This window comes from Myotis yumanensis, unplaced genomic scaffold, assembly GCF_028538775.1.
Source record: "Myotis yumanensis isolate MYYU_CA2020_CCGP unplaced genomic scaffold, mMyoYum1.0.hap1 SCAF_19, whole genome shotgun sequence".
NCBI lineage: Eukaryota > Metazoa > Chordata > Mammalia > Chiroptera > Vespertilionidae > Myotis > Myotis yumanensis.
This window is the reverse complement of record NW_027223770.1, coordinates 12364203-12388392: the sequence shown is the minus strand read 5'-3', so window position 1 is coordinate 12388392 and position 24190 is coordinate 12364203. Positions and strand designations below refer to the sequence as shown.

Here is a 24190-nt window from a genome sequence, read left to right as displayed (position 1 = left end):
GCTGATCGATGTTTCTAACTCTCTGTCTCTCTCCCTTCCTCTCTGTAAAAAGTCAATAAAATATATTTAAAAAAAAAAAAAAAAAGAAACTAACCAGTATAAGAGAGTCCCGTCCAGCCAGTATTGCTTAGTGGTGAGTGTCGACCTATGAACCAGGAAGTCACAGTTCAATTCCTCCTGATCAGGACACATGCCCAGGTTGCGGGCTCAATGCCCACAGAGCATGCAGTGTGGGCATGCAGGAGGCAGCCAATCAATGATTCACATCATTGATGTTTCTCTCTCTCTCTCTCCTTCTCCATTCTTCTCTGAAATAAATAAAAATATATTAAAAAAATTTTTTTAAAAAATTTTTTAAAAATTAGTAAAACACTTTTTAAAAAGTCTCCCCATCTCTCTTTTTAAAAAATCCTTACGCAAAGATTTTTCCCATTGATTTTGAGAGGTAGAAACATCAATTGACTGTCTCCCACATGTGCTCTGACCAGGGTCGGGATTGAGCCTGAAACTGAGGTACGTGCCCTCAAACCCGGACCCTTTAATCTGTGGGCCAGTGCTCTATCCACTGAGCCAAACCATCTAGGGCTACAGGTTAATTGTTGAAACTTAATTGTTAATTGGTGATGGTATATAGAGGTTATTTATTTTTATTGATTTTAGAGAGAGAAGACGAGAGAAACATCAATTTGTTGTTCCACCTATTTATGCATTCATCGGTTGATTCTTGTGTGTGCCCAGACAGGGGACTGAACCTGCAACCTTGGCGTATCAGGACGGTGCTCTAACCAAGTGAGTTAACGGGCTGGGACCTGGAAGTTCATTTTACCATTCCACTTTTTTTATGTTTGAAATTTTCCACAATAAAAACATAATAAATCATCCTTCATACCTTCACAACTACCACCTTGATCCAAGCTGCCACATCTCGTCTGGACTCTGCAGGAGCTCCTTAACTGAACTGCCAGCCTCCCAGGCAGGAGGTACAGTCCCAAGGAGCACAGTGGGCGGTTCTGGCCTAAAGCAGACCTCGTTTCTTCCTGTTCTTCTTGCTTCTGAAGCTTCACCGCAAGTAACAGGGGGTTTGGATGCTGTTGAGTGGGTGCGGTGAATGGTTCCTGAAGGCAGAGTCCAGCTTTGAAAGCCAAGGCTCTCAAAGGTTCATCAACAAAGGACAAGTGCAGAGAAAAAGAAATGAACCCTTGCCCTAACCGGTTTGGCTCAGTGGATAGAGTGTCGGCCTGCGGACTCAAGGGTCCCAGGTTCGATTCCGGTCAAGGGCATGTACCTTGGTTGCAGGCACATACCCAGAAGGGAGTGTGCAGGAGGCAGCTGATGAATGTTTCTCTCTCATCGATGTTTCTAACTCTCTATCCTTCTCCCTTCCTCTCTGTAAAAAATCAATAATAATAATAAATAAGAAACGAACCCTTGTGATGAGCCCTGCTTGAGGTGAAACCTCCGTGCAGAGTCCTGGTAAGGAAGGGTGCTCTGGGTTTGAGGCCTCTCCCCCGGCTCTCACTGGAGGGGTTCTAGAACATAGGGCGAAGGCCCTGACTGCTCACTGTGACGGGCCTACGTGGTGGCCAAGCAGTCACAGCCCTGTGCCAGGGACCCACCCACTCGCAGATGTGGCCTTGTTGGTGCTCCAGAATCGGGCCACCTCAGCACAGCTTCCCAGGGAGCCAGCCTTTCAAAAGCTTCTAGAGTGGTTTCCCAAACTGTGTTCCACGGAACACCACCTTGGCTCATTGGAGCCTCCAGGAAGAGGGAGCCTGGGGCGCAGCTCCTCTGTGGAATGCCAGGTGAAGCCACAGGTTCCTTTACGAAGGCTTTTCTAGGGGCCTCGTATGTTCTAGTGTGAACTGCAAACCTACCAAATACAGGGCCCCTTGTGAAACATTGACCTGCTCCTTGTACAAATGTCCCACTGACAGCCTGGAGCTCCTGCCGCCACATGGCCAGGGGAGTACCGAGAGCTCTGAGGACTGGCTGCCTACGGGCTGGAGTGGGGGTACAGGGACAGCAGGAGGGCAAGCAGCCTACTGCTTGCATCCAGCCACCATGGCTTATGGGCTATTTTCTACGCCTGGGATGTGAATGGCTCACCATGGCACCCCTGCCCCCCTTCCGCCCAAGTTACTGGCTGCCTCTGAGACCATCAGGGCTTGTTTGAGAACTGGAATCAGAACAAGCCAGAGACTGTCAGGTGCCTGAGGCCTCACACAGGTCTGCTCAGAGCCGCTGAGCCTGAGGGCTGAGCCCTCACAGAGGGCTGGTCCAGAGAGCACCTCTCCCAGCCTCATCTCCCCGGCTCCCTCCTACACCTGCCTCTCCCACAGGAATCAGGGACACCTCCTGCCGTGCACAGAGCTGCCATTTCCACACGAGGTATCCTCCCTGAGGCACCGAGGGGCGTGGGAAGAGCAGGCACTTAGAAGGTGTTTGCAGAGTGAAGGGAGAGGCAAGGGGACAGGGATGGGAGGGGGATGAGGAGGTGGGTGGGGAGGACACAGCAACCCTGACACCAGCAAAAGGTCCCCAGCTGCTTGCTCTGGAGAAGACAAAATCCATTTTAATGATTTCTGTGGCCCCAGGACAACCGCCTGGAGCCGGGTGAGGAAGAACGGGGCCATCACACAAAGTAGGCGGCCAGGGCTGACATCTTGTCCTTCGGTCGCCTGGCTCCGGGCTTCCCGGCAGGCCGGCGGCCCCGGGCCCGCCCTCGGCCCTGCCTCCTCCCTGGCCCGCCCCGGTGCATGGGGTGGCAGGAGGCCGCGTGCCGCAGCTCCACGAGCTCCTGGAAGACGGGGTCGCAGAAGACACAGCCCGTGTGCTGCGTCTCGTCGCCCAGGAGTGGGGACTTGGCCTTGTTGAAGTCCACGTCGAGCAGGGCAGCCTCACAGGAGCTGCAGGTCTCGGGGGACACCCGCACGCGGTGGGCGTTCTCGAAGCAGTGTGCCACCACGTTGCACTTGTTGCAGGCCACCTTCCACTTGGGGCCCGAGGTGGGGTCCAGCACCAGCACCCCACTCTCGCACTCCACGCACTGGCCGATGCCCAGCATGCTCAGGGAGTGCTGGCAGGTGGGGTGCGTGCACTCATTGCAGCCCATGCCTGGTGGGGAGAGGGCAGCCTGTGAGGCACACCTGATGGTCACCGTGCTGCCCACCCCCTCCCGGCCCTCTCAGTGCTTCGCAGTCTCGCATCCCATGTCCCAGCAAAAAGTGCTCCTCTCGGCTTTGCTCAATGGCCGGGGCCCGGAGCGCTCCTGTGCTCTGCTTATCGGGAACTCCTCACCCCGTGAGGCCCCCTCTCCCCGGGCTCACACCATTTCCAGCAGGCCTTCCTGGTGGCTGCCAGCCAGTCCCTGCCCTTCACTTTGCTTCCGCAGCCTGTTACAGGCAGCTCTGTGCGGCCCTCATTCTAGTGGCCACGTGGGGCCGTCGGCTGCCCTGGAAGCTGCTGGACGGCAGGGATGAGCCTGTGTCTGCCCCATAGGCCAGGCCTGAGTCAGGAGGGGTAAACTAAGACCCTGTGGGCCCCCGAACCCCTAGGATGTGGGCAGACACCTCACTCTCGCTGTGTCTCGTTCCTGTCTGTGGTATGGGGTGATGACACCCCGGGGCCTGTGCGAGGTGGTAAGGAGACAGCACAGCTGAGGGTGAGCACTGAGTCCCAGGCCCTCCTCAGACTCCTGGCTCGGTCTCAGCCCCACCTGGATACATGCTCTCCTTTCTCCAGGAATAAGCATGAGGATGGAGGACTCTGATGGTGCTGACCGAGGGCACCCCCACCTGCTGCATCCTCCCACTCACCCAGCCCAGGAGAGGGCACAACCACCCACTGCCAGGTCCTGAGTGAGCTTACCATAGTCACCGGCACAATTACGACCAGAGTGGCAGGTGGTCTGGCTGACGCCTGAGCACCGCCCAGGCACACCGGGGTCTCCTATCTTAGCACCAGTAGCATGGGGCGGCCCAGGGTAGGGATACCCACAAAGAGCAGCGTGATGCCAGCAGGGAGTGGTGCTAACAGAGACCACAGAAACCCGGGGGGACGAGGGCAGCCAGCTGGAGGGAGCCGTAGCCCAGGGAGAGGTGCGCTCACCTTTCTTCATGTCCCGGAAGGGCGGGTGGTTGTAGCAATAGGGGCACAGGGGGTAGCTCTTGCCCCGAGAGCCCGATGACCACAGGACCAGCTCAAAGTCGTCCAGCGGGCACCGGAGCTCCTTGTAGAGCTTGATGGTGCCATTCTGGGGGAGGGTGTAGGTCTCGTCGCAGTGGGAGCAGTGCAGGCGACTCGGCTTGGCCTGCAGCAATGCCAGGGGAGAGGCACAGGGGGCTGGGCCAGCTGACTCTCCAGCCCCCCCTCACTCTCCCCGTAATGGAGAATCATAAATGTAGCATGTAACATATAACACAGCAAGTCCTACGTAATACATAATGTGCAACACATAAAATAGAAAACACACAACACTAATACATATGCACACACACGTACATACTATGTAACATGTAACACAATATGTACATCACACTCAACACACATACAGAATAAGTAATGTGTAATACATAATACGTGACATATAATACATAATATGTAATATGTTGCTAGGCAAGGACCCAGGCCATGATCTCGGGACACTTGCTCTACGCATGAAGAAAGGCAGTTCTAAAAACAGGAAACACAGACATGTGTTTAAGCGGCCTAACAGCTGATGTGCTCCTGGGGTCCTAGGGACACGGGGTGTTTGCTGGCGAGGCTGCTTTAGGCCTCTTAGCCACCCTTGGGTGGCAACTGGAACAAACACGTTGTATGACTGAGGATAAGGCGAGGCCTTCAGAGGTGACAAGACTTGCCCGAGTCTGTGCACAGGGCACTGAAGGCCAGCAGGAGTGGGCACCGCCCTCAGCCACCACCTACCTGGATGTACTTCATGAACCGGTGGCACTTCCCGCAGCGTGAGAGGGGTTTGCCTGTGGCTGCCAGAGGGGAAAAGGACACCTCCATCAGCTCATCCATGCCTGAAAGGAAGCGGAGCAGGAGGGTCACCTCCCCGCAGGTGCCACCGGGCAGGCTGCAGGGGAGGCACCACGAGCAGAGGATCTGTGCGCGAGCACACCCCTCCCTGCGGGTGGTGGGTTCCATGTCTGCAACGGGAACGGCAGAGCTGCAGCCCCGTTTGTCACCCGAGGATATTTGTTTCCAGTGCTTTTCAGAGAGAATGGGAGGGAGGGCAGGAAGGGGAGAGAGGTGCATCGAGGTGAGAGAGACTATCAACTGGAACGCACGCCGACTGGAGGCGGGGAATGAACCTGCAACTGAGGTATGTGCCCTTGACCAGGAATCGAACCCGAGACCCTTTGGTGCACAGGCTGACACTCTAACCATTGAGCACACCAGGCAGGGCTGCATGTGGTATTAATACACTGGCCTTTAATTTTTTTTTTTAAATATATTTTATTGATTTTTTTACAGAGAGGAAGGGAGAGAGATAGAGAGTCAGAAACATCGATGAGAGAGAAACATCGATCAGCTGCCTCCTGCACATCTCCCACTGGGGATGTGCCCGCAACCCAGGTACATGCCCTTCACCGGAATCGAACCCGGGACCTTTCAGTCCGTAGGCTGACGCTCTATCCACTGAGCCAAACCGGTTTCGGCTGGCCTTTAATTCTGACAAGGGCCCAGTGATGACCCATCATCACCCCATCCTCCAACAGAGGCCTGAGCCCAGTTCTGGGGGCTGGTCTCACATGGCAGCACTTGGCACCCGAGAGGTGGCGGCCTGACCCAGGGGTAGAGAAGGGGCAGCCATTACCTGCGATGGAGTCCACGAAGTAGTGGAACTTCCTCTTGAAGATGTCCAGCGTGTGGCCCAGGACCTGGCGGAAGTCGGCCTTGCCCTGGGCAATGAGGTTCAGCTGCTTCTCCACGGCGCTGCGGATGGTGGGGAGCACCAGCTCCGCATCTGGGGAAGGCGGCCGCTGTGAGCACCCTCACCTGAGGCTCAGTCCCTGCGGCAGCTCCGGCACTTGGTTGAGCCCTGCACCCAAGACCTTTCCTGATCTCCCCCCACAAAACCCTGTGTGGAGCCACCAGGGACCCGTCCCTAGAACTGCATCAGAGGTGCTCCGGGCAGCCCATGGGCCACATCTATGTCCCTCGGGCCCCGATGTGGGGAAGAGCCCTCGCCTCCGCTTTTGGGTCCTTCGCACGTGTCTGTTCATCACCCACCATGCCGAGCCCCTGCTGGGGCAGGTCCTGGGGTGGGAGTGCAGCACCTTGCTGTGGGAGCGGGGGGCTCACCGCAGGGTTTTGCAGAGGAGGCTCTGGGCTGACAAAGGCGGAGCTGCAGCCCAGGGAGCAGCCAGGGAGCACCAGGGCCGCACTCACCGATCTTGTAGTAGCCGTGCACCAGGACGATGCCCAGGTTGGTGGGCTTGAGCCGCCGCCCACTCTCCACGACCACATAGTTGCGCTGGCAGATGTTGTTGATGTGCACGGGGATGCTGGCGTCTGTCCCTGCAACGCACAGCAAGGCCCTAGTGTCCCTCGGCCTGCGACACTCCCATCGGACTGTGGGCTCCCCTGCACCCCTACCTGTCACGGGCCCTGATTCTCAGCCAGCACTGTGCCAGGCACCGCACCACTTGCCATTCACGCATGGAAGGGGCACCGGGCAGCTCTGGAAGCATGGCTTCCTGGACTGGGAACCCTCGGGCCGGGGTCCCGGGCGGGTGCACCCACCGATGCCATGCTTCTCCATGAGCGTGATGAGCTCGGCCTCCGTCAGGTAGTCAGGGGGGCTCGTCTGCTTCTCCAGGAGCTTCACCTCGCCCACGGGGAAGGTGTCGCCCCTCTGGCAGGTGGGCAGGCTCTCCTCCAGGGGCACGCTCTGCCAGGGCATGATCTCCGTAAAGCCTGGAGGGACAGGGAGCTGCCTCAGACCCGGGGCCTCCATCCCAGGCCCGACGGAGGATGTTGCATCAACCTGTGGAGGTGAGGAGCACGGCTGGGCCTGCAGGTTACCTGGTGAGATGACGGTCTTCACGGTGCAGGTGAAGTGCTCGGGCCCGATCCGGAAGGAAATGGTGTTCTGGAGGTACTTGCAGTCATAGCTCACCGTGGCGATGAAGTGCCTAGTGATGTACTCATAGAGCCGCCACGCCTCGCTCCCTGCGTAAGCACAGACGCTGGTCACCAGCCAGGACTCTGGCTCTTGGGACCCCCTGGCTCCTGCTCAGGCAGCAGAGCCACAGGATGCCGAGGGACGAGATAGCAAGGAAAGAGTCTCTCGCTCCTGGTGGTTCCTTCACAGCCGTGGCTCCCATCTCCCGCCCTGCCTCCAGGCACGTGGCCTGTCCCTAGCTAGTGATATGCCACCATCACATCACACAAGCAGCTTCTGCCTCCACCCACATGGCTCCCCCTCCCTCTGCCCTCTCCTGGCACATGGCCATCAGCACTGCATGGGCCGGATGACGGAGCCTGTTGCTCTGTCTCAGGGTCACCCTGTTCTGTCCACAGCCACCCGCCCACTCACCTCCCCTGCCACCTCCTGCCTGGCCCTCTCTGTCCTAGGGTCTCCCACAACAGTGCCTGCACCCTGCACGGGACACACTGCTGCCACCACTCGCTCCTGTCCGGTCCCACGGGGAGGGAGCACACTGTCAGGTGACCTCCTGGGCCACGGCCAGGGGCAGGCGGGGCAGGAGGGAGTCCCCACATTGCCACCGGGGCCCGGCACCATGCAAAAGTACCAGAAGCCCTCCCCTCCCCAGAAGCTTGGAGTGTGTGTGTGTGTGTGTGCGTGAATGTGAGTGTGAATGTGAGAATGGTGGGGGAGGGAATCACCTGATACCTAATTCGGCCTCTGTGGCAGACCGCATGGGGGTGATGGGGGGATGGTCGCCAGCATCGTGACCTTTCCGTGGCCGGTTGATACCTTCTGCTAGCAACTGCTTCACCTGAGGGAGAGAAGACAAAGCAGAGCGTGAGTCTGGGCATGGCTGCCCTCCCACCTGCAGGGAGCTGCTGCCAGGCCTGGATGTGGCCAGTCCTGAGCTGGTCCCAAGGCCTTGGCAACAGGGTGTACAGGGGGGAGGGGGGAGGGGGGAGTGCAGGGCCTGGCTCTGCTCACCGTGTCGGCCCAGTAGGGGTGGTTGGCCTGCTGCCGTAGAGGGCCCTTGAGGTCGAAGTTCTCGGGGTAGTGGGTGGTCTCGGTGCGCGGGTAGCTGATGTAGCCTTGGGTGTAGAGCCGCTCAGCGGTCTGCATGGCATGCTGTGGCCCCATGCCTGCGAGAGACAGGAGGCTCAGCTGGCCCGGAATGCCAGGGTCAGCCAGGTGCCTGCCCACGGGCCTGGGTACTCAGGCTCCCCCAAAAGCAAACAGGGCGACTGGGAGGGTTCGTCTTCCTGCTCCTCCCTGACCAGCAGAGGCTGGCACTTGGCTACTGGTCACCCAATGTCACCGTTGGCCCCTGAGGACCCCTGAAAATGCTCGAGAGCACACTGCTCATGGTTTCCAGAGGCCGCCGATGCGTCACCAATGCCTTGAGGCCACCAACTTTCCAGCCCAACCCCCTTCTTGCTGCTATGGAAACAAGGCTCAGACAGACGGCACACACCTGTCCCAGGCAGGAGAGATGGGTCTTGACCGCTCCCTGCAGCAGGGACGCTGATGTCAGCATGTCCCTCTCGGGTAGTGACAACCATTACCACTGCCACTGTTAGGATGAGCTATTTCAATCACTTAATCCTTACAACAACCCAGACGGGTGCTAACTATGGTCACCCTCTTTTCCCATGAGGAAACTGAGGCTCTGGGACAAGGAAGGATGTGATGAGCTCGGATTTGGACCGGAGTTTGTACCTGGAGCTTGAACTCCGTGGTTTAATGCCTCTGAGGGGCATGAGGGCCTGCTTTGTGGGTGGCCCTGCTGATGGCCTTCCACGTGTTCAATCCCAGCAGGGGCTCCTCAGACATTTAGTAAAATGACATGGTCTGTGTTTTCCCCACATAAATTCAGAGAAGCTGCTGAGTACTAACCAACAATCCTGTGAAATGGAATCCTCAGATTCCCTCTAAGCCTCGGGTAACACTGAATGGAAAGAGGGCGCCGGCACAGGTGAGCATGTGGAGGGGGGGGTGCTGGCACAGGTGAGCATGTGGAGGGGGTGGTGCCGGCACAGGTGAGCACATGGGGGGGGGTGTGCATACTGACACAGGTGAACATAGAGGGGAAAATGCTGGCAAAGGTAGGAACGATGGCACTGTCCTACACCCGCAGGTACTACCCTGGGTTGAACGGGGCAGCTGCATGCCTGCTCCAAGAAGTCTTTGGGGGCTTCAGAGAAATCCCCTCATACCCAGAGAAGAGCTGGCCACACGAAGCATCTCCACAGTGTTCAGGGCCAGGGGCCTCTGCTTGGCCTTCTCCTTTTTGCTTGTGGCTTCCACCTAGAAAACAGAACGGATTCAGTGATGTGGGGGTAGGGGAAGGAGAAAGACAACAAAACAGAGTCAGGATAGGTGGGCAAAGGGTCTGGTTTCATACATTTGGTCTCAAGTTCACTCCTCATAGTGCACTTAAGACTTGAATATTTATTCAGGCCCAAGAAGGAAAAAAGAGAGATGATGATTTTCTAAAGAATTTTCTAGGGAGAGAGAAAAACGGGAGGAATGGGGAAGAGGCAAGAGAAGGGGCCGCAAATTCAAAATCAGACGAGAGCCAGCGTTAGCACGGCCCTGGGGTGGCAGTGGGAGGAGGCCCGGGGTGCAGGTAGTCTCGGGGCAGCTGCTTGCCCCTCAGTGAGCCTGAGTGCTCCATCAGGGCCTGCTCGTATTGCTATATCTTCTGGTTTGCCAAGAAAAGCTGGAAATCAGGCTTTTAATATAAAAACCTCATAATTTTTCAATGTTGGTAACTTTTGTAAACACCATGCAGTTTAAATAAAATTCTGGTGAATTTCAACCTCTAAACTGAACAGTTGTCAGAAGCGATGGCTCTGCTTTGCCTGTGGCAGAAACAACCCAAACAACGCAACCCCAAAGCTCATCCCTGAATTCCATGTAGACCTGGCCAGGGCAGGGCCCTCTGGTTCCAGACAGACAAGGCGGGGTGAACGCTGAGGCTAGATTGTGCATGTGGAGCCAGGAAAGCTGGACCACTAGGCTGAGAGCCTGCGACAGCAGCAATGGTGCCTGTAGGAACGTGATCGAGGATAAAGGCACAGAGCAGCTGTAGAAGTTCTGGGAGCCGGAGTCAACTGCATGGGTGGGTAAGGGCACCTAAGGAAGGCTCGGGAAGGACAAGAGAAGGCCCCTCAGTGGCTCTGGTAGCTGTCACAGCTGCAGGGCACTTGCTGCAATGCCTTGGGCCTGCCCCCACCCCCACTGAAGCCAGCCCCTTTCCACATGGCATCACCCCCTTCCTAACGGCCAAGCAGCAAGTCCTTCTAGTCAGAAAACCCTGAGTGAGAAACACAGCCCCACAAAGGCTATGGAAGCTGACATTGGGATCTCAGGCCCGTCTGTGCTGGACCTTGGGCAGATTCATGGCCATGCACACAGAGCTCTCTGGAGTTGTCAGCTTTAGACGTCACAGAAAAGGGACATCTGTGTGAAATTAAGTCCTGCCAAAAGGAGATGATGCCACAGGGTCACGTGGAAAGGGAAGTGTGGAAGGGGCCTGGCGGGTCATGGGAGTGGGGCAGTGCACAGTACAGAGCAGATATGCAGCACGCTGCAGTTACTGCCGTGGGCAGAACGATTCCAGTGGGAGTGTATGCGTAACTGCTCTTTCCAAATGTCTGTTTCAGAAAGGGGGAGAAAGACGTGATCTAGGTCACAAGCTATTTCTCCAGCCAGAGGTGTCCCGCTCCTACCCCGACCCAGGCAAAGGTGGCAGCTGTGGGTGCAGCAGGCCCACCTGGGCTTCCTTCTCCAGCTTGGTCATGTTTAAAAACATCTGCGCGATCTCCCGGTCAAACACTCGCACTCGGTCCCAGTCCAAAAGGAGAGATCTGTCTTTATCAGCGTTAACCTGCAGGAAGGACAGAACACAGCAAAGTATCCAGGTGAATCTGCTGCCGGAGAAGAGACCTGGGGCAGATGAAGCTGGTCCTTGCCTGGCTCTACAGTCCCACAGCCATGCCCTGGCCCGCACTGCTCAGCTGGTTGGGCTCACCACAGGCACCGAGAGGTTGCCAGTTCAATTCCAGTCAGAGCTGGATCCCTGGTAGGGGGCGTGCAAGAGGCCGTGGACTGATGTTTTGCTCTCACATTGATGTTTCTCTTTCTCCCTCTTTTCCTCCCTCTCTCTAAAAGTCAATAAAAAAAAATAAAGTCTCACAGCCGTACCTGTGCAGGTGTGCAGATAGGCAGCCCCTCCCCGGTGAAAGCTGCTCTGACAGCTGGCCTCCCTGAAATCAGGCAGATGGTCTCACGAGGAGAGCACAAAGCCGAGGCTGATGTGTCCTTAAGGAGTGTCCGAGCCTCCACCTCTCACACCCTCCCTGCCCATGTCCTAATGCCTGGCCAGCACTAGGTGTGGCCTCACCCTGGGCCCCTGCCCCCATGTCAACAGGAGCAGCTCTGCATTATGTTCTAAATCTTACAAGAAGCAACCAGCCGGGTATGGCTCAGCGGTTGAGCATCCACCCAGGAACCAAGAGGTCACTGGTTCGTTTCCTGGTCAGAGCATATGCCCGGGTTGCGAGCTCAATCCCCAGTGTGGGGAGGGTAGGAGGCTGCCAATCAATGATTCTCTCTCATCATGGATGTTTCTATCTCTCTCTTCCTCTCCCTTCCTCTCTGAAATCAATTAAAAACATTTTAAATCTTACAAGAAGCTTCAGTGGAGTCTTTATTTGGAGAAGGGGTTCCAAAACCTTAAAAGTCTGAAAGTCAATCCTTGGATACGACTGTGGCAGCTGATGGCCCCAAGGGATGACCTCGCCCCGCACCACCAAAGCCGAGTTCATTCCAATCACTGAAATTCAGTGCATCCAGGCCGAGCCTTACCCTGCCTCTCCATGGAAGCTGAGGCCCCTTCCCTCGGCACCCGCAGACCCCTCTCTGGCCTCCCTCCCTCGTACTGCTATCCACAGGGTAAAAGGGCAGTGCCCTCAACCTCAGGGGCCTGTGGGACTATGAAAGGGGTGGGCAAACTTTTTGACTCGAGGGCCACAATGGGTTCTTAAACTGGGCCGGAGGGCCGGAACAAAAGCATGGATGGAGTGTTTGTGTGAACTAATATAAATTCAAAGTAAACATCATTACATAAAAGGGTACGGTCTTTTTTTTTTTAGTTTTATTCATTTCAAACGGGCCGGATCCGGCTGCGGGCCGTAGTTTGCCTGCGGCTGGACTATGGTGATGACAGTGATGATGAAGGGGACCCTCAGAATCCACACCCAAACCTGAAAAGACCCAGCGGGAACAGAGAAGGGAAAGAGAACCTTGGCCTGCAGCACCCAGTAGGTCTCTGGTTTGAAGGACTGGATTTTGTCATGTCTCTCTACGCAGAATCCCAGGGTAGGGGTCTGACATGGCCCGAAGGAGATGAGAGAGCTGTCCAAATCGCCATATTTCCCCTGGAAGTACTTAGTCTGAAACCTACAAGGAGGGGTGGGGAGAGAAAGATATTTCAGTCATGCATTTACTCAAGAAACCATCATTAAACCCCTGGTGGGAGTCTGGGATGGGCTAGTTGGTGGTGCAGGGAGGAGGCCAAGGTGGCTGGCTGCTCCCGGCTCAGGAGACAGGGTCAGAGACATGCTCAGCAGGGGGCCAGGAGGTATGTGGGAAAGAAGAGCAGACATTAGCGGCCTCCTACACGCCCCACACTGGGGATTGAGCTCGCCAGGCCAGGAAGCCCTTCTATCACATTCCACCCCCTTCCCCCTCTCCCCAAGACACTGCTTTTCACGCGGTGGTCTATTTAGACAGTTGTCTTTAGGGTTTTTAAAATGTTGACCATTGGGGTGGCTGATCAGGCCCAGGAACCAAGGAGGGGGACCAGCAAGGGTGAGGCTCTGGCCAACGGGAGGGCAGCCGGCACCTGGTGAAGGCACAGCCAATGCGCAGGTCTAGCTCCTGCCGGGCATCCACTGAGAGCGCCTCGTTGTGGTCAGGCTCGCCCAGGCGGGCCATGGCATTGCAGATGTCTGTGTCCGTGATGGAGCTGAACCTGGCCCGGAACACTGTCTTCTCACCACCACGGGCCGGATTCATGACGGGCAGCACGGCATCCAAGACCTGGGGGAAGGGGCTGGCTGTGACCCCGTACACCTCCTGCTCTACACCCCACCTGTGGGCCCAACTCCTCTCCAGGACTGAGCCTCCCAGCCATGCGTGCGATCCCCTCTTCACTCTAGCCAGACCCTCCTCTGTCTCTCTCCCCTTCCAGAAGCCTCCGTCTCTCCATACTCCTGCCACATGGCTTCCTTCCTTTTGTCCACAAATTTATTCAAACAGCCCCTTCTTATTACCATCCTGCAAGCTGCCACCCTCTCTCTCATCTCCTGCTTCCATCCTCACCAAACCAAGAGATGCTATTGCCAAGGACACAGGGAACGAGAGTTGCCAGATCACCCCACGCGACCATTTCCCCTCCTTCTAGAGGAGGGGGTGCGAGGAGGGGAGGGTGGGACTTCGAAGAGACTGGAGGAAAGACAGGGAGGGAAAACGGATGAAGAGGAAAAGACAACGGGCAGGAGTGGGGAGCCCTGATGACCCCCCCTGTGGGGGGGTTGGGGGGCTCGGGGAGCAGGCACAGCAGGGGTCCTGGAGTCGAGACTCACTAAGAAGGCCGTGCAGTGGGAGGGGAGTCATGCTGGAGCCTGGCATGCAGCTTCTTTACAGGGAAGAGGTGGCTTCGATTCTGAAGGGAGAAAGCCCCATGAGCTGCCACCATTCTTTACCCCCAAGCTGCAAAGATCCCCCGGGAGGAGCAAGCCAGCAGGGGAGGAGCAGGAGGGGGGTATCGGCAGGGATACCCCTTCTGTGCTGGAATGCGGGGTGTCCCGAGAGCCCCTGTTGTGCTGGAAGCACTTCCTGAGCCCTGAGGCATGCCAGGCCCTGGGTGCAGAGGCAGAAGGGCAACCTATAGAGTCACAGCCTGAGGGGCACCAGGTGACACCTGTAGGCACACCCAGTGTGAGGGCACCATGGCCAAGGCAGGGCATTCTGCCTGAGGTGGGCGAGGAGAAGAACGGGCCCCGGGAAAGGAGGAGGATCGCCAGGTGGCAACCAGCACTGATCTGAGGTCCCCGAAAGGTGCCGAGGGGCCCGAAATGCTAACTCTCTCCTTGAGACAGCCCCATTCTGAAACTCAGATCCACCTAGGAAAGCTGCCCTTTTACTGCTGCTCACACAATGTGTGTCTAGATAATTTCCAAAATAAAGGAGCACAACAGGCATTTTTAAGCCAATGTAGTTGATCCCCTACTCTGGGCTCAGGAGTGGATGGGGGCAGATGGCAGGAAGGCCAAAAGTGAGGCCACAGTGGGGTCACCCTCACCTCGAAGCAGATGTTCTCCCCTTCCTTGTCGCAGTCCAGCCATAGCACGATGTAGTCGCAGCCTTTGCCCTCCACCTGCCACAAAGCACAGGGTGACTAGGACCTTCCACAGCCCAGCCCTGCAGTGCCCATGGCACCCCCACCCGGCTCAGGGAGCAGAGCAATTGTCACCCCCCCTCCCCACCCCCACCCCCAGCTATTTAGGAGGCCTGGTGCCCAGAGCAGGGGCCCAGGCTAGGCAGAACTAGTGAGACTGGCTTAGCCAGTCAGAAAAGAATTTAGGCCGAAACCGGTTTGGCTCAGTGGATACAGCGTCGGCCTTCGGACTGAAAGGTCCCAGGTTTGATTCCAGTCAAGGGCATGTACATGGGTTGCGGGCACATCCCCGGTGGGGGATGTGCAGGAGGCAGCTGATCGATGTTCCTCTCTGATCGATGTTTCTAACTCTCTATTCCTCTCCCTTCCTCTCTGTAAAAAATCAATAAAATATACTTAAAAAAAAAAAAAGAAAAGAAAAGAATTTAGCTCAGAACTACTGTTTTGTGGACAAAAAAATGTTAAAAATGCAATAAGATCTTAACCCGAAAATTGCACAGAAAAAGGACAATAGTAGTTGTCTTGGGTAGTGTGATTATAAATAATTTTCCTTCTTTATACTTATTTATATATTCTAATTCCATAACATATATGCATTTGTTTTAAAATTAGAAAAACCACCACCACCACCAAACTATTTTTTTTTAAATTCCAGTGGCTGACAGTGTAGTGGGGGAAGGAGCAAGACTGAAAGGTGCCTCCTGGGTCAGCTGGGGCCGTGAGGCCTGTCCCAGAGCTGGTCAAATACCATCTTGTTGGGGAGAGGGTGGGGCAGGGAGCCAGAGAAGGGCCGCCCTGCCTGCCTGTGCCCACCCTGCCTGCCCTGCCTGCCTGCGCCCGCCTGCCTGCCTGCGCCTTCCCTGCCTGCGCCCGCCTGCCTGCCTGCGCCCGTCTGCCTGCCTGCGCCCGCCTGCCTGCCTGTGCCCGCCTGCCTGCCTGCGCCCGCCTGCCTGCCTGTGCCTGCCTGCCTGCCTGCGCCCGCCTGCTTGCCTGCGCCTTCCCTGCCTGTGCCCGCCTGCCTGCCTATGCCCGCCCTGCCTGTGCCCTCCCTGCCTGCTCCCGCCCTGCCTGCACCCTCCCTGCCTGTGCCCTCCCTGCCTGTGCCCGCCTGCCTGCCTGTGCCCGCCCTGCCTGCCTGTGCCCGCCTGCCTGCCTGTGCCCGCCCTGCCTGCCTGTGCCCTCCCTGCCTGCGCCCGCCTGCCTGCCTGTGCCCGCCTGCCTGCCTGTGCCCTCCCTGCCTGTGCCCGCCTGCCTGCCTGTGCCCTCCCTGCCTGCCTGTGCCCGCCCTGCCTGCCTGTGCCCTCCCTGCCTGTGCCCGCCTGCCTGCCTGTGCCCGCCCTGCCTGCCTGTGCCCGCCCTGCCTGCCTGTGCCCTCCCTGCCTGTGCCCGCCCTGCCTGCCTGTGCCCTCCCTGCCTGTGCCCGCCTGCCTGCCTGTGCCCACCCTGCCTGCCTGTGCCCGCCCTCCCTGCCTGTGCCCTCCCTGCCTGCCTGTGCCCGCCCTGCCTGCCTGTGCCCTCCCTGCCTGTGCCCGCCTGCCTGCCTGTGCCCTCCCTGCCTGTGCCCGCCCTGCCTGCCTGTGCCCGCCCTGCCTGCCTGTGCCCTCCCTGCCTGTGCCCGCCTGCCTGCCTGTGCCCGCCTTGCCTGCCTGTGCCCTCCCTGCCTGCCTGTGCCCTCCCTGCCTGCCTGTGCCCGCCCTGCCTGCCTGTGCCCTCCCTGCCTGTGCCCGCCTGCCTGCCTGTGCCCACCCTGCCTGCCTGTGCCCTCCCTGCCTGTGCCCGCCTGCCTGCCTGTGCCCTCCCTGCCTGTGCCCGCCTGCCTGCCTGTGCCCTCCCTGCCTGTGCCCGCCTGCCTGCCTGTGCCCGCCCTGCCTGCCTGTGCCCTCCCTGCCTGCCTGTACCCTCCCTGCCTGCCTGTGCTCTCCCTGCCTGTGCCCACCCTGCCTGTGCCCTCCCTGCCTGCCTGTGCCCGCCCTGCCTGCCTGTGCCCTCCCTGCCTGTGCCCTCCCTGCCTGCCTGTGCCCGCCTGCCTGCCTGTGCCCACCCTGCCTGTGCCCGCCTGCCTGTGCCCACCCTGCCTGCCTGTGCCCTCCCTGCCTGTGCCCGCCTGCCTGCCTGTGCCCTCCCTGCCTGTGCCCGCCTGCCTGCCTGTGCCCACCCTGCCTGCCTGTGCCCGCCTGCCTGCCTGTGCCCTCCCTGCCTGCCTGTGCCTGCCCTGCCTGTGCCCGCCCTGCCTGTGCCCGCCCTGCCTGTGCCCGCCTGCCTGCCTGTGCCCGCCCTGCCTGCCTGTGCCCGCTGCCCACACACCTGCAGGAACTTCACCATGTTCAGCTTGGGGTTGGCTTCCTTCTTCTCCGTCGGGGCTTGGCTGAACAGCTCTGCGGGGTCCACCTTGTCCCATTTGTTGTACTTTCCTATCAACCACAGACACAACGACATCTGAACCACGTTGCAGAGCTTGGCCTCCATGATCGCCATAATGGGACTTGTCTCACACACAGGGAGGGGAAGGCGAGAAAGGATCTGCCCGGGCCTTCCTCCTTCCGGCTGCTGAGCTGACACCACACTTCGGCCACCACGGGAGCCCCACAGGGCAGAGCCGCTGCTCTAGCCTTGCTTCCAGGACGGTCCCTATGCTAGAGGCACCACTCCTGGGCCGGCTCGCTGCCAGAGCCCTGAACCACCACACATGGCCTCGTCTTCTCTCCCAGCCTGGATTCTGTGACCACCCCACGCTCAGCATTGACCAGGCACACGATGGGCTCAGCGGACGCCAGGGGAGAATCAATCTCTTTGGGCCTCACGTGGGACACATCCACCTACTTCACTGTGCAGGGCTTGGCGCTCACACGTTCAGCACTCGGGCTTTCTTTTAGGCCCCATTCCCTGCAGCCTGGGAGACTGGGGTCAGACAGCCAAGTTCAAATCCCAGCTCCCCACCTGCAGGCTGGTGGTCAAACTCAGGGTCTGAGTGCTCAGCCACAGGAGTGAATCGATGTCACTGTTGTCACTAAGCAGCGAGAAGTACTGAGGCTTTGCTATGTGCCTGGCCCTGCGCTAAGCACTCTACCTTCACTGTCACATTCAGTCCACGGACAGTCCTGGGCGTGGATGGCCCTGTCGTAAGACTCATTTCACACACGAGGGGCAGAAACTCCTGGAGGCCCGGTCACTGCCCCAGTCCCAGCCTGTGAGCCGGCAGAGTGTGGTTAAGAGCACGGCCCGGCACCTCGCCCCAGGGTGACACTAATGCTGGCCATTCCAAGATGACGGATAATAACAAGGAGGAAGATGACAGCCACCCAGTGGCCGCTGACGGCAGCGACACTCACCAGGAACAGCAGCCCTCTCCCAAGGACTGTTCAGGCCAGGCCCCCCTGAGTGGGCACCGGCTCCAGTCTGCTGCACAGGAGGGTGCACAGCGCAGGCAGTGACTAAGGGCCACTGGAATGGGAATCCACGGGTGTTGAGCTCCAAAACCCGAGTCCTGGGTGCCTCACCCAGGGACCCCAGGTCACTTCACGACCTGCTGATGTCAGGACTCATGGGTTCTGGACTCTGTGCCGGAAGCCCTCCCCTGGTTCCAACTGGACCCTGGGAAGCACCATGCAGGGCTTCCCTCAGTAGGGTGGAGGGTGGGGGACTCACCCAGGAAATCCAGGGTCATCACATGACCACAGACGGACGTCATCTTGAAGCGGACTGGCTGGCCGGCAAAGGTCCCTGTGTACTCGTGCACTGAGCACGTGCCATTCAGCCCTTTGTGTGAGGACACGTTCCCTGCAGAGAAGCACAGTGATGGCTGTTCCATGAGCTGCCTCTCGTAGGACCACCCCCTCCCCCAGAGCAGTCAGTGACGAGAGTCCTCGGGCCGCTGCGGGGAACTAGGTGCTGAGCTCTCACGGGTCATGGGAAACCACCACTGGTAACCAACCAGCACAGACCGCCCACCACACAGAGCCCGGGGGGCTGGGGGCCGGGAGCACCCTCTGAACTCTCAAGAGCAGACCCTCGTAGCTCTTTCTCTGCATTTCTGTGTTCACTCTTGATTTGATTTCTGCCTCACTTCTCTCAACTGTACTCAAGTCCCCAGGAACCTCCTAGTTAGTGAATCCTACAGTGTCGTCTCACGCTCCCCCTGATGGCCCCTCGACCACACTTTCTCAGCCTCTGGGACCAAGCACTACTCTGGGGTCCACCCTCCTCTTCAGACCAGGACTTCTTGGCCCAGTGTCTCAGGGTCTCTTCCTCCTTCAGCCTTGGGAGCAAGCGGAGGTCAGGGTGGATGTATGCCATTTCTGGGTCCCCAGCATCCAAATACCCTTCCTCTTTGGAGGGAATTCAGAGACAGGAGGGGAAGCAGCACCGATCACCTCAGTGGCCAGAGTGGGGGTGAGGGCAGATGCTCCGTTTCCCAGTGCTCTGCTGTCCTGGGAGGGCCGTGGCCAAGGCTCAGCTAGTGGCTGCTCTGGAATGGCATGAGCGTCTGGGCTGAAGCTGCAGCAGTCAGGGGTCAAGGGGAGTAGCAAGGGTCTTTGGTGATGATGCCTGTGGCAGGGCCTTATCAGACTTAGACCGGGGTGCGGTTCTGGCTACGTCTTCCTCCTTCCAGTAAATTCCCTTTCGGTGTAAGTTACCAGGGCTGGTTCCTGCTGCTTGTGACCAACAACCCTTGCCAGCACAGCGCTCTCCCAGCGGCCTGTCTGCACCTGCTGCCACGCTGTGAACAGTGCCTGTGCCTCTGGGAGCCCCAGCCCTGGCTCATGCTGGCTGCGGCAGTAAATGCATCCCACAGTGACCAACACCGAGGCACTTCGTGAATGCCTGCTGTCCTGACCCGAGTCTACTCCAGTGGGCTGGAGTCACACTTTGGAAAAAGAAAGAAGTGACCATGCTTACAGAGCTAAGCCAGAGACACCAGGGCTGGCCTTCCCTACCTCGAGAGAGGATTTTGGCAATGGACTGGGCCAAAGATGGCTTTTCTGCAACCATGAGCACGGTCTTCATCTTGTCTTCAAGCTGGCGCCAGTTTCAGGGAAATGGCGATGAAGAAGTTTCAGCAGCCCAACACTACTATCGATGCTGACTCCTGAAGAGAAAAAAAGACATGCAGAAAATAGCAATGCTTCCAATGGGACCTATACCACTTGCTAACAAGGAAACTCACTTTAAAATAAACAAAAAAAGCACCCAGCTGGTGTGGCTCAGTGGTTGAGCGTCGACCTATGAACCAGGAGGTCACAGTTCGATTCCTGGTCAAGGCACATGGCCAGGTTTTGGGCTGGATCCCCAGTAGGAAGTGTGCAGGAGGCAGCTGATCAATGATTCTCTCTCATCATTCTCTCTCATCATTGATATTTATCTCTCTCTCTTCCTCTCTGAAATCAATATATAAAAGTCTAATATGCTAAGTGTCCTTCCCTCTGTCTGGGTAATGACGTCGTCACATAGCAACGCCCAGCTTCCTCTCCCTAGCAACGACTAGCCTCCTTGCAGTTTCTTAGCCCAGGAACACGACTTGCTTTATACCCAGGTAGAAACAATTTACACTGTAATCAAATGTCTGTGAAGCATTTCCCGTGCCTCCTCTCATTTGATCCTCACAGAAGTCCTGGAGTAGGTAGAGAGGAGACTCGGTGGAATCCTATTTTTTTTCCATTAGCCAGAAAACAGAGATTTAGAAAGCTTAGAAACTTGACCCGACTGAAAAGAATTAAGAAATGGTGGACCTTGAAAATGACTTCAGGTTTTCTCACTGCACAGAATATAGTCAAACACGGCTGCAGTTAAATGTTTTACCCTTTGTTCTCCCTGCGTGATCTACAATAATAATCTGGTTTGTGTTGATATTTACTGCTGTGTTGCTGACAATTACCTGAAAGAGAAGTTGGGGTGCCTCACTGGGCTGGGAAAAGTTTAGCTACATCAGAAAGTAGGTCTAATTAAGCAAGTTTGTTCTATAAAAGGCCAAGTTGACTCAAGCATGTGCGAAACATATAAAGTTCTCACTGGCACCAATCGCACGGGTGTGTTTTGATCTGTCACTGTCAATCGTGAATTTGGTTGACACTTCTATTATAGAGAAAGGGTGAATAGCGATATTAAAATATTTCTTCTAATTAATTTCCTTTCAATGTGAACGAATTCGTGCACTGGGCCACAAGTAAAAATATATTTGAAAAAAGCAAAGCCCAGCCCTAGCTGATTTGGCCCAGTGGCTAAAGCGTGGGCCTGCTGACCAAAGCATCCCGGGTTTGATTCAGGTCAAGGGCATGTACCTTGGTTGCAGGCTCCTCCCCAGCCCAGGCCCTGGTCAGGGCACATGCAGGAGGCAACCAATTGATGTGTTTCTCTCACACTGATGCTTCTCTGTCTTTCCCTCTCTCTTCCACTTTCTCTCAAATCAATGGAAAAATATCCTCGGGTGAGGATTTAAAAAAAAAAAAGCAAACTCAAGACTGCAATTGCTAATCCACTTTTGACATGTGCCAATCTTCAGCAGCTCTGGCTCCCAAGCAGGGGAGGGGAACGTCCAGCCCATGGGCCGTATAAAGCCCTCGAAATCATTTGGTCCGGCCCTGCTAAGGCATTAGGGGTGAGTTAATTAAATGTTTGACCAAATATAGCAGGCTAGTTTTTAAGTTGATCATTTGTATGGCCCACAAATGATGTTATAAATATCCAAATGGCCCTTGGCAGAAAAAAGGTTCCCCACTCCTGCTCTAAAGAAACACATATTCTAATTCAACAGTTTATACCTCAGTACTGCATAAGCACTTTGTAATGATCTGAGTATCACTGTTTTATTAGGAAAAAGAATATCACTTCCTTTAAGGATGTGAAGTCCTGGGGAAAGGGCATTGGTGATGATCTGGTAAAGTCATCTCAAGTAGGAAGAACAAACTAAGACTCAGAGAAAGGATTTTCTAAAGATAACCAAGGAAGTTGGTTGAGATGGGGTGAAACTCATGCTTCCTTACTTCCAGCTGGGAACATTTTTTATTTTCATTTTTTTAAAAATATTTTTTATTGATTTTTTTACAGAGAGGAAGGGAGAAGGATCGTTAGAAACATCCATGAGAGAGAAACATCGACTAGCTGCCTCCTGCACACCCTCTACTGGGGATGTGCCCGCAACCAAGGTACATGCCCTTGACCGGAATCGAATCTGGGACCCTTCAGTTCGCAGGCCGACGCTCTATTCACTGAGCCAAACTGGTTAGGGCATGGGAACATTTTTTAAAAACTACATCAGGTTCCTTCCAACTCTTAAAAGATTTCAGCAGTCGCAACTGTGATTAATTTTCTGTGATTAATCGTAGGGCTTCCCTATTTTTCCATTAAGGCACATCTCCAATTTCAAAACGGAAGCCAATTAGAACAAAAGCTCAAAGCAATGGTTTGCAAACTTCATTTATATACCATTCTAATGCTTTAAAACAAAATTTTTTTTTAATTTAATTCAGAGAGGAAGGGATAGGGAGAGAGATAGAAACATCAATGATGAGAGAGAATCATTGATTGGCTGCCTCCTGCACGCCCCTTACCAGGGATCGTTCAAGCCCACAACCCCGGCATGTGCCCTTGACTGGAATCGAACCCAGGACCCTCCAGTCCACAGGCCGATGCTCTACCCACTGAGCCCAACCAGCTAGGGCTACCGTCCTAAGGCTTTTGCCTTACTGGTAAAACATTATTATTCACTTAAGTTTTGCTTTTTAAAAAAGTTCAAATATATACAAAAAAGGGAAATTTTATAGCCCCATAGGAACTAACGGTCGTAATCAATGGCCAGAACTAGGTTTTTCCCAGTAACCTACGGCGGTATATCAAGTTTAATTTTGTTGCCTGCCAGAGCTCTGAGCCTGATGCTTGTCCTTTTATTTTTAAAAGGGGAGATTAGCGCCAAAACCGGTTTGGCTCAGTGGATAGAGCGTCGGCCTGCGGACTGAAAGGTCCCAGGTTCGATTCCGGTCGAGGGCATGTACCTGGGTTGCGGGCACATCCCCAGTAGGAGATGTGCAGGAGGCGGCTGATCGATATTTCTCTCTCATCGATGTTTCTGGCTTTCTATCTCTCTCCCTTCCTCTCTGTAAAAAATCAATAAAATATATTTAAAAAAAAAAAAAAAAAAGGGGGAGATTAGCAAGTGCTCAGGGGGTGTTGACAGCAAACCCTCCAACTTGCAGCTGCAATTAGAAGGGCTGACAGTGCAAAGGAGTAGCAGGCTGGCCTGTTATTACCCCGCCAGCTCTCACCAGCAATCCCACAATGGCATGCGTCCTCTGGGAGACACCGTTTTAGAGAAAGTCTTTTCCTATCAGCGTCTTACAGACACGTGGACGTAGCTTGGGAGCGAAGGCCTAGCAGCGGTCTGAACAGCAGTCAGAGCCCTAGGACTTCCCACCTTGGCAACCTCACCAAACACCTATGGAGTCAGAAACAGAGGGAAAGAAACAACCATTTCTTACGCTCCTCTCTGCACCAGGCACACGATTGCTACACACACTTTATTTACTCTTGCCAACGACTCTACGAGGCTGACGGTGTAATTTCTTTAAACGACGAGGACACTGAGGTTGAGACTGCTGTCAGCTGACCTTTGCAAAGGCTGTCGGAAGCCCAGGGCTCGCTGGCCATGCGTCCACATCGGCCTGACCTCCCACGCGCTGTCCCCAAAGGCTGAGCGATAAAAAGGGAAGACGAGGCCACTGCCTCCCTTCGCACCGGATTCTAGCCAATGTGTTCGAGTTCAAGGGCTCTCCTGCATCCAGTGAGCGACACCGGGGACTCCCGGGCGCCCTCAAGACTGAGGCGGGGACCCAGGTGGTCCCGGGTAGAACCTGCCTTTGAGTGGAGCCCAGCCGACCCGGGCCCGACCGCTGCACGGCAGACCCAACCTAAGGAACCGCACCTGGCTAAACGCTGGCCCATCGCCACCTCCCCGGACCCCCACGGCAAGCCCTGGGGTAGGGGGTCCACCCCTCCAGGGAAGCGGCGGGGAGAACCCCAAGAGTCCGGCCCGGGACGCTACCCCCAGCCGCGGTGCCGGGGCCCCTCGGTGCCCGGCCAGCATCCGCGGAACGTGCTCAACAAAGGCCCGCGCCTCCCACGTCCCTGAGCCGCCGAGCGCAGCGGCCGCCGCCCGCCTCTCACCCGCAGCCCCGAGCGGCTCCCGCTTCAGTCCCGCTCCCCCGGCGGCCACTTGCAACCCCTACTTCCGGGTCCGGCGGCTGCTGGCGCCCTTGCGTCTGCCCTCCGGCACCCGCACGTCTCCTTCCCTGGGTTCCGTGCTCTGTGCGTTCCGGCCCCGGGGTGGTCTGGACAACGCAAATCTCCTGGCGGTCCGCATTCTTTCCTGCCGCGGGGAAGCAAGAATGACAATAATCATTACAATAATTATGAAAAAACTGGATGATAAGCATGAAAACATACATGCTGTTAATAATTACAATAATGAAAACTACACGTGTGTATAGCAGGCTTCCTTCAGTACTATAAACATTTGTGGAATGAATGAATGAATGAACTGTGTAAACTATATCTGGAAGATGAATTGGAAAAGGAAA

The 24190-nt window shown here is 56.2% G+C and overlaps 1 protein-coding gene across 4 annotated transcripts; it reads right to left on the bottom strand.

The window, feature by feature from the left end:
- Positions 1-2552: 2552 nt before the first annotated feature.
- On the bottom strand, positions 2553-23839 carry TOP3B (DNA topoisomerase III beta). 4 transcript variants are annotated; one of them, XM_070400214.1, is made up of 19 exons: positions 23778-23829; positions 22880-23049; positions 19559-19710; positions 18270-18401; positions 16929-17035; positions 14529-14603; positions 13068-13264; positions 12466-12622; positions 10935-11048; positions 9373-9463; positions 8144-8298; positions 7865-7970; positions 7033-7179; positions 6751-6924; positions 6397-6525; positions 5822-5971; positions 4924-5024; positions 4108-4309; positions 2553-3114 (listed from the first exon to the last, which is right to left on the bottom strand). In XM_070400214.1, exons 3-19 carry the CDS (start codon positions 19626-19628, stop codon positions 2633-2635), a joined length of 2589 nt encoding a protein of 862 aa, XP_070256315.1. In that variant the 5' UTR covers positions 19629-19710; positions 22880-23049; positions 23778-23829; the 3' UTR covers positions 2553-2632. The 4 variants fall into 4 exon arrangements, with proteins under 4 accessions (XP_070256315.1, XP_070256316.1, XP_070256317.1 ...); XM_070400215.1 differs by lacking the exon at positions 22880-23049 and having other exon boundaries at positions 23778-23839; XM_070400216.1 differs by lacking the exons at positions 22880-23049; positions 23778-23829 and having other exon boundaries at positions 19521-19594.
- Positions 23840-24190: the final 351 nt, after the last annotated feature.

What these genes read in the sequence shown, in the direction of transcription:
- TOP3B (XM_070400215.1), bottom strand. Translation starts at nt 19,628, where the DNA reads ATGAAGACCGTGCTCATGGTTGCAGAAAAGCCATCTTTGGCCCAGTCC. An exon ending in ACTGGGTGCTGCAGGCCAAG is followed by an intron (nt 11,049 to 12,465) that starts GTTCTCTTTCCC and finishes TCCTTCCTGCAG; the next exon opens with GTTAACGCTGATAAAGACAG. An exon ending in TGTGGCCAGCTCTTCTCTGG is followed by an intron (nt 8,299 to 9,372) that starts GTATGAGGGGAT and finishes TGTCTCTCGCAG; the next exon opens with GCATGGGGCCACAGCATGCC.